This window comes from Myotis daubentonii, chromosome 1 (genome assembly GCF_963259705.1).
Source record: "Myotis daubentonii chromosome 1, mMyoDau2.1, whole genome shotgun sequence".
NCBI classification, from domain to species: domain Eukaryota; kingdom Metazoa; phylum Chordata; class Mammalia; order Chiroptera; family Vespertilionidae; genus Myotis; species Myotis daubentonii.
In genome coordinates, this window is record NC_081840.1 from 77,067,183 (window position 1) to 77,081,874 (window position 14,692).

The 14,692-nt window shown below is 44.5% G+C and overlaps 1 protein-coding gene and 1 gene segment (V, D, J or C); both read left to right on the plus strand.

Moving 5' to 3' along the window:
* The first annotated feature begins 5,001 nt into the window (after nt 1-5,001).
* On the plus strand, nt 5,002-5,997 carry LOC132228221 (L-lactate dehydrogenase A chain-like). Its single transcript, XM_059684311.1, has one exon. It carries the CDS (start codon nt 5,092-5,094, stop codon nt 5,995-5,997), a length of 906 nt encoding a protein of 301 aa, XP_059540294.1. The 5' UTR covers nt 5,002-5,091.
* Nucleotides 5,998-10,807: 4,810 nt separating this feature from the next.
* On the plus strand, nt 10,808-11,440 carry LOC132228266 (T cell receptor alpha variable 9-2-like). The segment is given in 2 exon segments: nt 10,808-10,886; nt 11,010-11,440. Coding segments are annotated over 2 exon segments (477 nt in total).
* Nucleotides 11,441-14,692: the final 3,252 nt, after the last annotated feature.

The following is a 14,692-nucleotide window of genomic DNA, read 5'->3' on the forward strand; positions in this document are numbered from 1 at the left end:
ATTTGCAGCTGGTCACTCACCCTTCAGGGTGTGGGTCCCCATTGGGGTGCCTGGCCAGTCTGGGTGAGGGGCTGAGGGCTGTTTTCAGGCTGGCAGGTGACTGAAGCTCCCAACTGCTCCTTTTTTCTTTCATTTTTTATTCTGGGCCAGCTTTAGCTCTGGCTCCAGCTCTGAGGCCTCTGCTGCTGAAAGCAGGTATCTGGTTTGTTTGGGTTCTATAATCGAAACACTGTATCAACTCCAGCTCTGCGATCCCGGCTGGCTGAAAGCAGGTTCCTGGGGTTTTGTTTAGCTTCTATATTTGTAACAATGTTTCAAACTGCAAGCTCAGAGGCTGGCAAGGCAGGCAGGGAACGTTGGTTTCCTCCGTCACTGAAGCAAGCAAGCCTCTTGTTAGTTACAAGCTGCCTGGCTGTCGGCCACCATCTTGGCTGGCAGTTAATTTGCATATCTCCCTGATTAGCCAATGGGAAGGGTAGCGGACGTATGGCTAATTACCATGTTTCTCTTTTATTAGATAGGATTGGTGAATAACAAATCTTTTTATTGTCTATATTTGAGTATCCATTGTTTAAAAACATACTATTTCTTTCCACTGGTATCTTTGTCTTACTAGATAAAGCTTCATTATTTTAAGATAATTAAATTTATTCCCAGGCTTGTAATATCCCCCCATTTTTATTGAAATCTTACTTTCTGAAGTTTATGGGAATTTTATTTGTATGTATTGATCAGCCACATTAATATTATTAGTGGATTGAACAAATGCATTTGGCTAATTTAGGGACAGCTTATTACAAATCTCCCTGCCTCATCTTCCTGCTTTGACTGAATGAAAATTATTAACCACAACCTTCTTTTTTCTTTTTTTTTTTTTAAAAAATTACCTTTTTCTAGTGTTATAGATAAATTACTGGAATGAAAGATATTGCATATATAATCAATTCCCTAATTCTCCTACCCCCTGGTCAGTGTAGGCTATTTTTGAGATCTCTTATATTATTCCTAAGGATGGACATACGTAGCTTTTGCTATGGTGAGATGATCCCTCTCACTAAGTTTTGTTTTGTTTTAGGTAACTGTTTTTTTCTTATAAGGAAAGTCATCAGATTAAATTAGGTTTACAACATGTGAACAAAAAAGGCCAGTATTGTCGCCCAACACCTCAGAGGTTGGGTTTTATTATTTCCCTCACTATAACCACTAGCTCCAGTCCAGTAAAAGCAAGGTTTTTTCTTGATTGCTACATTCTTTCCAATACTGATTGAGGAACAGAGATGTATGGCTTCTCTTTTATTGGATGATTCTTCTTAAACAAGTTAGAAGAGAAAGCGAGAGGGTGAAATTGCTGTGGAATAACTGCTTCATCACACTTATGTAAAAATTTATTTGAAGCAGGCGTGGGGAAACTTTATTCTGCTAAGGACCATTTGGATATTTATAACATCATTCGTTTAATATAATTCACTTAATATAAATTTATGTTGCTATGAAAAAAGCTCCTAGACTTACTGAACTTCAAGTCCTGCCTGCAGTTCTTTAGGCGGGGCCAGACTAAATGATTTCCCGAGCTTTATACAGCCTGTGGGCTGGACAGTGCCCAACCCTGATTTAAAGGAAGAGAAAGAAATGCTCTAGCCAGATGTGCAGAGTCAGTACATACTTAGACACACTCAAGCTTTAAATCTTCACCGTAATTAGTGTATTGTTTTCTACCATTTCTGGTCAATTTACTACAAACTTGTCTCTCTCCTGATCCTGCAAAGCCAAACTGGGTGCTGACAACCTCCCTTTTACTGGCTTTCCTTAGGACAGCGTTGATTGCTCAAAGTTATGTGGTTTCATCTAGTCCTATAGCATGGAGCCCATTCTGTGTATGCTCACTAGCCATTTGCAAAAGATCATTTAAAAAAATGTATTAAATTTATTGGGGTGTCATCCTATCTAATAAAAGAGAAACATGGTAATTGGCGTACGACCGATACCCTTTTCATTGGCTAATCAGCGAGATATGCAAATTAACTGTCAGCCAAGATGGCGGCCGGCAGCCAGGCAGCTTGAAACTAACATGAGGCTTGCTTGCCTCAGTGACGGAGGACTCCAACGTTCCCCGCCTGCCGCTGCAGGCCTCTGAGCAGGCAGTTTAAGAAACATTGTAACAAATACTGCCGGACTTCAGCCAGCAGATTGGCAACATTGTAAGCAAAGGCCAGAAACCTACTTTCAGCCGGAGGCCTAAGAGCTGGAGCTAAGCCTCAAGGTACAGCTGGCCCAGAATAAAAAAAAAAAAAAAAAAAAAAGGAAAAAAGGAGCGTTTGGGAGTTCAGTCACCCCCAGCCTGAAAACAGCCCTCAGCCCCTCACCCAGACTGGCCAGGCACCCCAGTGGGGACCCCCACCCTGATCCAGGACACCCTTCAGGGCAAACCAGCCGGCCCCACCCGTGCACCAGGCCTCTATCCTATATAGTAAAAGGGTAATATGCCTCCCAGAACCGGGATCAGCGGAGCCGTGAGGCCTCCCGGCACTGGAATCAGCATGACAGGGGGCAGCACCCAAACCCCCTGATCGCCCTGCGGCTCTGTGTGTGATGGGGGGCGGGGCCACAACCTCCCTATCCACCCTGCTCTGTGCCTGATAGGGGGGAGCTCCCCCCCCCACGGGCCCTGCTCTGTGTGTGACGGGGTAGAGCCATAACCTCCCCATCAGCCCTGCCCTGAGTGTGAGAGTGGCGGCGCCCCAACCCCCTGATCCGCCCTGCTCTGTGGGTGATAGAGGGCAGCACCCCAACCCCCTGATGGGCCCTGCTCTGTGCGTGACAGGGTACAGAGCCCCAACCCCCCTGATGGGCCCTGCTCTGTGTGTGACAGGGGGTTGCTCCACAACCTCCCCATCGACCCTGCCTTGAGTGTGACAGGGGGCGGCGCCCCAACTCCCCAATCGGCCCTGCTCTGAGCCCGACCAGGGGCTGCACCTAGGGATTGGGCCTGCCTTCTGCCACCCGGGAGCAGGCCTAAGCCAGCAGGTCGTTATCTCCCGAGGGGTCCCAGACTGCTAGAGGGCACAGGCCAGGCTGAGGGACCCCCCCTCCCCCCCCGAGTGCACAAATTTTTGTGCACCGGGCCTCTAGTTGATTAATAAAATTATATAGGTTTCAAGTGTGCAGCTCTATATCATCTGTATATTGCATCGTGTGTTCACCATTCCAAGTCAAGTCTGTTTTAAACACCATATATTTGAACCCCATTACCCTCTTCTATTTCCCTCCCACCCCCCTTTTTCATTCCTCCTGGTAAATACCATACTGTTGTCTGTGTCTATGAGTTTTTTTTTTTTTTTTATCTTTTTGTTTTAGTTTTATATCCCACAGTTTTATATCTCATATGAATGAAATCATATGGTTCTTGATTTTTCCCCTCTGACTTATTTTACTTCACTTGATATTCTCAAGATCCATCCGTGTTGCCACTAATGGCAGTATTTCATCTTTTCTAATGGCTGAGTAATATTCCTTGTATATATGTACCACATCTTCTTTATCAAATCATCTATCTAAGGACACTTTGTTTATGTGTTATAGCCATTGTGAACAAAGCTGCAATGAACATAGGGGTACATATATCTTTATTGAATAAATGTTTTCAAATTTTTCAGATAGATACCCAGAAGAGGAATTTCTGGGTCATATGGTCACTGATTGTTTAATTTTCTGAGGAACCTCCATACTGTATGCCATAGTGGCTGTATAAATTTGTATTCCACAGTTTCTCCACAACTTCTCCAACACTTGTTATTTTCTTGTCTTGTTGATAATGGTCATTATATCAGGTGTGAGGTGATACCTCATTGTGTTTAGGAGTTCACTCTTGTTGCCCTCCTGTGTGCAATGGTAGCTGGGTGGGATGGTGTTGTTGGTGAGGCGCTGAGCTTTGGGGGTGCTGGTAGGCCAGTTGTGGGGTTCCACAGGCAAGGTGTTCTCAGCAGCTTGTGGGCAGGTTCCTGATGGTGTTTGTGTGGTGCTTAATAGGATCTGTGTTCCATTACTGCCCACTGAGAGCCCTGGCTGCTGTTCTCCCTGGATCTCCCCGCTTCCTGTTTGGGCAGTATTCTGGATGAGGCAAGAAAGAGGTGTGTCTCTTTTGCAGTGTCCCCCCAAACTGGGGGAGCTAGGTACTCAGTCACATGCTCTCACTTTTCCCATGGGAAAGTCAAAGACCTAGAAGATTTCTTGTGGTACTGAGCAGTGCTGCATAGGGTGGATGTTTGATTAGGGTATTGTGAAATTGGTCTTCTTGCCCTTTAAAATGCTCCCAATCTCAGATATTTTTGCTTTCACATTCTGTTTCTCCTACAGTGTAGCTTCTCTGCTAAACTCCTGGGCTTTCTCAAAGGTACTCAATTTAGTGTATGACTGTAATATTATGTAATGTGTTTTGGTGAGGGAAGATGGTAGAAAATTCATATTTCACCATTTTGATCCCAGTGTTTTTAATTTTTATTTTAAATAATCATATTAAAATGACTATTTTTGGTGTACAGTTCTGTGATTATTTGAGAGAGAAAGAGAGAGAAAGAGAGAGAGAAAGAACATCAATTTGTTGTTCCACTTATTTATGAATTTACTGGTTGATTCTTGTATGTGCCCTGACTGGGGATTGAACACACAACCTTGGTGTATCTGGACGATGCTTTAACCAAACTGAACTACCCAGCCAGGGCAGTTCTGTGAATTTTGAATACATTGTATAGATCACATAACCATCACATGATTATGATACAAAATAATTACATGTAGTATTTTAAAATAAGTGCCAACATCCAGTTTCATCATAGATGCAAAGACTGAACATAGCAGCTGATCAAATCATCAGTCTTCTCTTCAATATACAATTTTACTCATGTTCATTTTTAGATGTAATTGTTTTAAAGTCAAGAGTTGGTTAATCCAAAAGGAAATTTGGGTTGGCTGCCCGCCATGTACTCCTGATTCCTTTTGGTCCTAACTCTCAAGGATCAGCTGATTGTGAATCTTCTTAAGGAAGAACAGAGCCCCCAGAATAAGATTACAGTCGTTGGGGTTGGTGCTGTTGGCATGGCTTGTGCCATCGGTATCTTAATGAAGGACTTGGCAGATGAACTTGCTCTTGTTGATGTCATGGAAGACAAATTAAAGGGAGAAATGATGGATCTCCAACATGGCAGCCTTTTTCTTAGAACACCAAAAACTGTCTCTGGCAAAGACTATAGGGTGACTGCAAACTCCAAACTGGTTATTATCACAGCTGGGCCACATCAACAAGAGGGAGAAAGCCGCCTTAATTTGGCCCAGTGTAACTCGAACATCTTTAAATTTGTCATTCCTAATGTTGTAAAACACATTCACAACTGCAAATTGCTTATTGTTTCCAATTCAGTGAATATCTTGACCTATGTGGCGTGGAAGTTAAGTGGCTTTCCCAAAAACCGTGTTATTGGAAGTGGTTGCAATCTGGATTCAGCCCGGTTCGGATACCTGATGGGGGAGAGGCTGGGAGTTCACCCATTAAGCTGTCATGGGTGGGTCCTTGGGGAGCATGGAGACTCTAGTGTGCCTGTATGGAGTGGAGTGAATGTTGCTGGTGTCTCCCTAAAGAACCTGCACCCTGATTTGGGCACGGATGCAGATAAGGAACAGTGGAAACAAGTTCACAAACAGGTGGTTGACAGTGCTTACGAGGTAATCAAACTGAAAGGCTATACATCCTGGGCCATTGGCCTATCTGTGGCAGATTTAGCAGAAAGTATGATGAAGAATCTTAGGCGGGTGCATCCAATTTCCACCAAGATTAAGGGTCTCTATGGGATAAAAGACAACATTTTCCTTAGTGTTCCTTGCATCTTGGGACAGAATGGAATCTCAGATGTTGTGAAGGTGACCCTGACACCTGAGGAAGAGGCCCATTTGAAGAAGAGTGCAGATACACTGTGGGGGATCCAGAAAGAGCTGCAGTTTTTTTAAAAAATATATATATTTTTATTGATTTCAGAGAGGAAGGGAAGGGGAGGGAGAAATAGAAACATCAATGATGAGAGAGAATCACTGATTGGCTGCCTCCTGCACATCCCACACTGGGGATTGAGCCCACAACCTGGGCATGTGCCCTTGACTGGAATTGAACCTGGAACCCTTCAGTCCGCAGGCTAATGGAAAGAGCTGCAGTTTTAAAGTCTTTTGATGTCATAGCACCTCACTGTCTAGCTAGCCAGTGGTCGGCAAACTCATTAGTCAACAGAGCCAAATATCAATAGTACAACAATTGAAATTTCTTTTGAGAGCCAAATTTTTAAAACTTAAACTATATAGGTAGGTACATTGTTATTAACTTAATTAGGGTACTCCTAAGGCTTAGGAAGAGCCACACTCAAGGGGCCAAAGAGCCACATGTGGCTCGCGAGCCGCAGTTTGCTGACCCCGGGTCCAGGCTACAACAGGATTTTAGTTGGAGATTGTGCATGTTGCCCTTTTTATCTGATATGTGATTAAAAACATCAGTTTCCTAAAGATAGAAACATCTGCATTCTGACGGTGAATGGTACTCATCTTGTGTGGTCCTAAACTGGTTAGTGTGAAATAGTTCTACCTCCTCAAATTTGGTAACTTCAATTATGATGTTTCTTCTGTCTAGGATTCATACTTTTTATTTTTAATGATTCTGAAATTCAGAAATATTTGATTGATAAGACAGTGTGACTCCCCCCCCCGAAAAGCTTTCATTAAAAAAATAGCATTCTTTATAATTGATATAATTTTAAAATCAAAGAATATTGTATCTTATGTAGTAGTGAATCCTCAATGAAAGGCTATTTATTTCTGTTTAGTTTTAAAAATATTTAGTAACCATATAATAAATGTCAGTCACTGTTCTATATTGGGGTATAGTGCTAAAAAGTGAAGATCACTCAATAAAGATTTGACTTCTTTATAGTTCCTCTGATTTCAACCCCAAACCCTTTTTGACATTCAATGAATTGTAGGCAGGCCCACAATGGATACATCAACACTAATAAAAGAGAAAAATGGTAATTGGCGTACGACGATACCCTTTTCATTGGCTAATCAGGGCTATATGCAAATTAACTGCCAAGATTGGCAGTTAACTGCCAACTAAGATTGGCAGTTAACTGTCAACAAGATGGCGGTTAATTTGCATATGTAGGCACAATGCAGGGAGGTGAAAGGGAAAGCAGGAAGAAGCCCCCTGCCACTGACAGTGATCGGAAACCCAGGGGGGAGCTAAGAGCTTTGCCCTGCCCCCCAGCCATGATCGGAGAATCAGGCGCCTTTTCCGCCCTGGCCAGTGATAGCAGGAAGTAGGGGTGGAGCCAGCGATGGGAGCTGGGCACGGTCGAAGCTGGCAGTCCCGGGAGCTAGGGGCCCCTTGCCTGGGCCTAAAGCGAAGCCCACGATCGCAGGGCCGCTGCAGCTGTGGGTCCCCGCTGCCCGGGCCGGACGCCTCAGCCAGAGGCATCCTGCAGGGGCAGTGGCGGAGCCCGCGCGATCGCGGCGCCCCCTGCTGCCACTGCAGGTCCCCGCTGCCCGGGCTGGACGCCTAGGCCAGAGGCGTCAGGCCTGGGCAAGGGGCCGATCCTGCGATTGGAGGGTGATGGGGGTCAACGCCTGAGGGCTCCCAGTATGTGAGAGGGGGCAGGCTGGGCTGAGGGACACCTCCCCCCCCCCCACCCAGTGCACGAATTTCGTGCACCGGGCCCCTAGTGAGTATATAAAATACTGCATTAAAATGCTCAAAAAAGTTGATATCTTCCAACTATAGATATACACTCAGATGCTCTGTTAAAGGATTCCCATGTCAGGCATTGTCCTAAGAAAATAAATAGACCTGAGAACCTATAATAAATAGTCATTGTCCAGATTTTTTTATGAGACATAAATAAAGTCAGAGATGAGAACGTATGCCACTTAGGAGGAGCCTAAGAATCATGTATGCCCCTTCTGGTCAGGATGTCAGTATAGGTAAATGCACTACTCCCATCCTCTCACAACTACATAAAAATTACAACTAAACTACAGAACAACCATCATTTGAAACTGCCTGAAATCTAGCTGAATGGAAGTCCTGCAACTAGGCATACAATAACAAAGCCATATCGAGACTGGTAGGAAGAATGGAAATACAGAACAGGTTGGTCTCACATCCACGTATAGTGGATAAAAATTGGGAGGGATATATCTCAGCTGCAGAGGTGCCCCCTGAGGATTGAGGGATCCCAGCTCCACACCAGGCCCCCCAGCCCAGGGTTCCAGTTCACGAAGAGAAGTCGCCATAGCTTCTGGCTGTAAAAACTAGCAGGGATTGAGACTGAGTGATATTAGGGAGAGTGTGGGGGAGGAGAGAAGGGCTTTTGGAGTTTCAGGTTGTTTTTATAGGGCCCATGCATGGTCTTATTAGGACTCTCTCTGACCTCTAGCACTGGGGCAGCAGCTCAACAGGCACCAGAGACATACGGGGAGGACCTAAAATGTCTGGCCTCAGAGCAAGAGCTGGTGGGCAGCTTTCTCCTGGACAAAGGCCGTTGTTTCTTTTTTAGCTTTCTCCACAGAGTCATATCTGAGTCTCCATCAACCTGGCTATCATTCTTTGCCCCACCCTAGTAATTCCTTGAGACCTGCCCCACCCAACCTGTAGACCCACCCAAGCTGTTTCCAGTGGCTTTTCCATATGAATAGCCTGTTTTGGCTTATGTTTCAGACTTCTCTCAAATCTTTCCAACAAACAGCATTTGGCCTTGGCATACCCCATACCGCTTCCTAAGTGGCCTCAGACTTGACACTAGCATTAGCCAGCCTTGGTTCACAGCTTGGCCTCTTCCAGACACCTCCAAGCCCAGAATAAATAACAGACATCTTCAAGTTGCTCTGTAGCTCATGCCAGGTGGCCCCAGGCAGAACACAGGCAGTGGCAGACCTTGGCCTGCACTTCCTGGGAGGCCCCGAAGCCAATTCAATCCACGGACAGTTTCAGACTCATCGAAGCACCACCCTATCACCTCCACAAGTGACAAACTCAAGGGGCAAACTTAGCAGCCCCCAAAGTCCCACTGAAGTAAGTCCTGCTCTGTGGGGTGGGCCCTTGCACAGCTGATTCTCCAGGAGGGTAAATCCCTTGCAGCAGATTGACCTGGGATAAATCCCTCCCACTGATGTGCCAACAACTATCGCGTAGGCTCACCTACAAGAGGAGGGTGTACAGAGCCTACACAGGGGTGGGGGCACACCTGGAGTGCCCAGCTCAGGTGAAGGGGGAGGCTGTGCCACTAGACCCTACAGGGCACCTATTACATTAGGCCACTCTACCAAGCCTATGAGATGCAGCAGCTCTGCCTAATGCATAGAAACAAACAAAGGGAGGCAGCCAAAGTGAGGAGACAAAGAAACATGTCTCAAATGAAAGAACAGAACAAAACTCCAGAAAAACAACTAAACAAAATTTTGACAAGCAATCTACTAGATGCAGAGTTTAAAACACTGGTTATAAGGATGGTCAATGGGCTTAGGGGAAGAATGAATGAATTTACAGAGAACTTCAAAGGCATAAAATGGGACATGGGAATCATAAAAATGAGCCAGTCAGAAGTGAAGGATACACTAACTGAAGTGAATAATAATTTAAAGGGAACCAACCATAGAATGAAGCTGAGACTCAAATCAGTGATTTGGAATACACGAAAACAAAACACATCCAATCAGAAAAGCAAACAGAATTTAAAAAATGAGGATAATGTAAGGAGTCTCTGGGACAACTTCAAGTGTACCAGTATTTGTATCACGGGAAGTGTACCAGAAAGACAACAGACAGACCAAGAAGTCAAAAACCTATTTGAAAAACATAATGATTAAAAACTTCCCTAACTTGTTGGAGGCAATAGACATACAAACAAGATGAACTCAAATAGGTCTACACCAAGATACATTATAATTAAAAGGCAACACTTAAAGACAAAAGGAGAACCTTAAAAGCAGCAAGAAAAAAGCAGTTAGTTAACTACAAGAGAGCTCCTATAATGCTGTCAGCTGATGTCTCAACAGAAACTTTGCAGGCCAGAAGGGAGTGGCAAGAAATATTTAAAGTGACGAGCAGTAAGGGCCTATAACCAAGATTACTCTATCCAACAAAACTATCATTTAGAATCAAGGGACATAGAAAGAGCTTCTCAGACAAGAAAAAGCTGAAGGAGTTCTTAACTGCCAAACCAGTATTGCATAAAATGCTAAATGGTCTTCTTTAAGAAGAACAAGAAAAAAAGATAAAAAATATGAACAATAAAATGGCAATAAATACATATCTATCAGCAATTGAATCTAAACAACAAAATAAATCAACAAACAGAACAGAAACAGATTCATATATATAGAGAACATTTTGATGTTTTCCAGATGAGAGGGAAGTGAGGGGATGGGTGGAAAAGGTGAAGGAATTAAGAAGTGCAAATTGGTTGTTAAGAATGGTCATGAGGATGTAAAGTAAAGCATAGAGAAAATAGTCAATATTCTAATAACCATGTATGGGCACAAGATTGATCACTTAATAAGGTATATAATGTCTAATCACTGTGGTGTACACCTGAAACTAATATAATATTTTATGTCAACTGTAATTGAAAAAAAAGTTAATTAAAAAAATGAGTCATGCATTCCATTTCAGTTCCTCTCCACCAGGAGGTGCTGTTTCCTAACACAAACACATTTCCTGTGTGAAATGTAGGCTTCAGTTTATTGTTTCATTGTGACTCTAACATTTCTTCATGTTAAGAATCAAGAACAGTATTTAGGTAACATTGTAGAGATGAACTCGTCTCTGGGCTTAGTAACTGTGGTACTCTTAGTGTTTGGTAAGTAACATGCCTCTTAAAATATGGATTCTTTCTTTTATTAAATTAGCAAGTTCTTTAACCATAATTTTATTTCTGAGTGTCATGTCCAGGATAATATAGATTTCTTTTCTTTTTCTCCAGGACAAACCCATGGAGACTCAGTGACCCAGACGGAAGGTCAAGTGACTCTGTTAGAAGGGGCTCCCCTGACTGTGAATTGTACTTATTCGGCCACAGGGTACCCCACTCTTTTCTGGTATGTTCAGTATCCGGGAGAAAGTCCACGGTTCCTCCTGAAAGCCGCAACAGTCAATGGAAAGGGGAGAAACAAAGGTTTTGAAGCCACATACCAAAAACAACCAAATGCCTTCCACTTGGAGAAAGCCTCAGCCCACCAGTCAGATTCTGCAATGTACTACTGTGTGCTGGGTGACACAGTGACAGAAACTGCAGGGGGAGCTGAGCACAAACATGGAACCTGGACCTATTGTGAGAAACCACCAAGAAACACCGTGATGTTTGCTGTACACTTGTGGAAAGGTTTTGAAATCAGAAGCACTAAGTACATTTGAATAATTTAGGAAGATGGTGCTGTGTGTGTGTGTGTGTGTATGTGCGTGTGCCCGCGCACATGCATGTGGGTGTATTTTGAGGGCATTTGAGGAATGGAGAATGAAAATCAAAGGACTGAATGAGTAAATACATAAGTAACAGACTACCCATGCTCTCTACCAGTGCCTTTATCACAAGCAATGACTACTTCTCAAGACCAGCAGAAAATTGGCAGTTAATCATCGATGAATCAAAAGTAGCACAAAAAAAGTAAGAAAGCCAAAATAATTAAAATAGAAAAACATAGTATCCTATATAATAAAGAGGTATTATGCAAATTGACCATCACACCCTTGCACAAGATGGCCACCCCCATGTGGTCACAAGATGGCCTGCAGGGGAGGGCAGTTAGGGGTGACCGGGCTGGCTGGGGAGCAGTTAGGCATCGATCAGGCGGGCAGGGGAGTGTTTAGGGGGCAATCAGGCAGGCAGGTGAGTGGTTGGGAGCCAGCAGTACCGGATAGTGAGAGGGGTCCCAGATTAGAGAGGGTGCAGGCTGGGCTGAGGGACACTCCCCCAGTGAGCAAATTTTGTGCACTGAGCCTCTAGTGTATTATAAATATTAATTAAACTTTGAATAATATTTTAGGAAAAATATTCAAAAGGAATGTACTCACAGTACTCTATATGGTTCAACCAAACAGTCTCCTAGATAAGTTTTATCTATCCTATCTAATAAAAGAGAAACATGGTAATTGGCGTACGACCGATACCCTTTTCATTGGCTAATCAGCGAGATATGCAAATTAACTGTCAGCCAAGATGGCGGCCGGCAGCCAGGCAGCTTGAAACTAACATGAGGCTTGGTTGCCTCAGTGACGGAGGACTCCAACGTTCCCCGCCTGCCGCTGCCTCTGAGCGGGCAGTTTAAGAAACATTGTAACAAATACGCCCAACTTCAGCCAGCAGAATCGCAACATTGTATGCAAAGGCCAGAAACCTACTTTCAGCCGGAGGCCTAAGAGCTGGAGCCAAGCCTCAAGCTAAAGCTGGCCCAGAATTAAAAAAAAAAAAAAAAAAGGAAAAAAGGAGCGTTTGGGAGTTCAGTCACCCCCAGCCTGAAAACAGCCCTCAGCCCCTCACCCAGACTGGCCAGGCACCCCAGTGGGGACCCCCACCCTGATCCAGGACACCCTTCAGGGAAAACCAGCCGGCCCCACCCATGCACCAGGCCTCTACCCTATATAGTAAAAGGGTAATATGCCTCCCGGCACCGGGATCAGCGTGACAGGGGGCAGCGCCCAAACCCCCTGATCGCCCTGTGGCTCTGTGTGTGACAGGGGGCGGGGCCACAACCTCCCTATCCACCCTGCTCTGTGCCTGATAGGGGGGAGCTCCCCCCTCCCCCACGGGCCCTGCTCTGTGTGTGACGGGGTAGAGCCATAACCTCCCCATCGGCCCTGCCCTGAGTGTGAGAGTGGCGGCGCCCCAACCCCCTGATCCGCCCTGCTCTGTGGGTGATAGAGGGTAGCACCCCAACCCCCTGATGGGCCCTGCTCTGTGCGTGACAGGGTACAGAGCCCCAACCCCCCTGATGGGCCCTGCTCTGTGTGTGACAGGGGGTTGCTCCACAACCTCCCCATCGACCCTGCCTTGAGTGTGACAGGGGGCGGCACCCCAACTCCCCAATCAGCCCTGCTCTGAGCCCGACCAGGGGCTGCACCTAGGGATTGGGCCTGCCCTCTGCCACCCGGGAGCAGGCCTAAGCCAGCAGGTCGTTATCTCCCTAGGGGTCCCAGACTGCTAGAGGGCACAGGCCAGGCTGAGGGACCCCCCCTCCCCCCCCCCCCCCGAGTGCACAAATTTTTGTGCACCGGGCCTCTAGTATATATATAAAAGGCTAAGTGTCCGTCCTTCCTTCCAACTGGTAGCTATGATATGCACTGTCCACCAGGGGGCAGACGCTCAATGCAGGAGCTGCCATGGCATGCACTGGCCATTTAAAAATAAATGGTGCTAGGTCCGTGGACAAACCAACACTCAGCTTCCTCCAAGTGCGACACAGGCCCTGCCACCACCCTGGAGTGACACCCGACCAAATCACAGCCAACACTGCCAAGAACCATGGCAAAAAATGTGGCCCATAGTCCAGCCCAGCCCAGAAACAGTTGCTATGGGTGCCAGGTAATGACATCACGCAGGAACGCTTGGCTTTCTCTCCCTAGTGACTAGCCTCCTTGCAGTTTCTTCAGCCCAGGAACACAACTTGCTTTACTAGTATAGCCAGGTGCAAACATTTTGCCGTTCAACCAAATGTTTGTGAAGCATTTTCCCATGCCTCATCTCATTTGATTTTCACAGAAGTCCTGGAATAGATAGATAGGAAACTCAGTAGAATCCTACTTTCTTTTCATTAGCAAGACAACGGAGATTTAGAAAGTTTAGAAACTTGACCCAACTGAAAAGAAGTAAGAAATGGTGGACTTTGAAAATGACTTCAGGTTTTCTCACTGTGCAGAATATAGTCAAACACTGCTACAGTTAAATATTTTGCCCTTTGTTCTCCCTGCGTGATGTACAATAATAATCTGCTTCGTGTTGATATTTACTGCTGTGTTTCTGACAATTACCTGAAAGAGAAGTTTGGGTGCTTCACTGGGCTGGAAAAAGTTTAGCTAAATCAGCAAGCAGGTCTAATTAAGCAAGTTTACCTATATATATAAAAGGCTAAGTTGACTTGTGCATGTGCGATACATATAAAGCTCTTGCTGGCGCCAATTGCATGCGTGTGTTTTGATCTGTCATTGTAAATCATGAATTTTGTTGACACTTCTATTATAGAGAAAAAGCAAATAGCGATATCAAAATATTTATTCTAATTAATTTCCTTCCAATGTGCATGAATCTGTGCACTGGGACACTAGTCAATATCTAATACTAAAAGAGATGATAGGGCAGAATACCTGTTTTCCTCATACATAGTGTATTACAAAGTTTTAAAATTTTTCTTTATCATTTAGGCTTTCTTTTATTTTAAATGATTTCTTTAATTATCAATGAGATAGTTTCCTATATCTAAAAGTCATTTACATTTTTCTCAATTGTCCAGTAATATATTTGCCTATTTTCTACTGGTATGTCTTTTAAATATAGATTTTAGAGAGCATCTTCTATATTAATGAGATTGTCATAAGGCTATCACACATATGTGTCTTTGAAAAAGGTTTATTATTCCTCTTCTGATTGTATTTATGGTCCCTTTTTCTTTTTTG

What these genes read in the sequence shown, in the direction of transcription:
- LOC132228221 (XM_059684311.1), top strand. Translation starts at nt 5,092, where the DNA reads ATGGCTTGTGCCATCGGTATCTTAATGAAGGACTTGGCAGATGAACTT.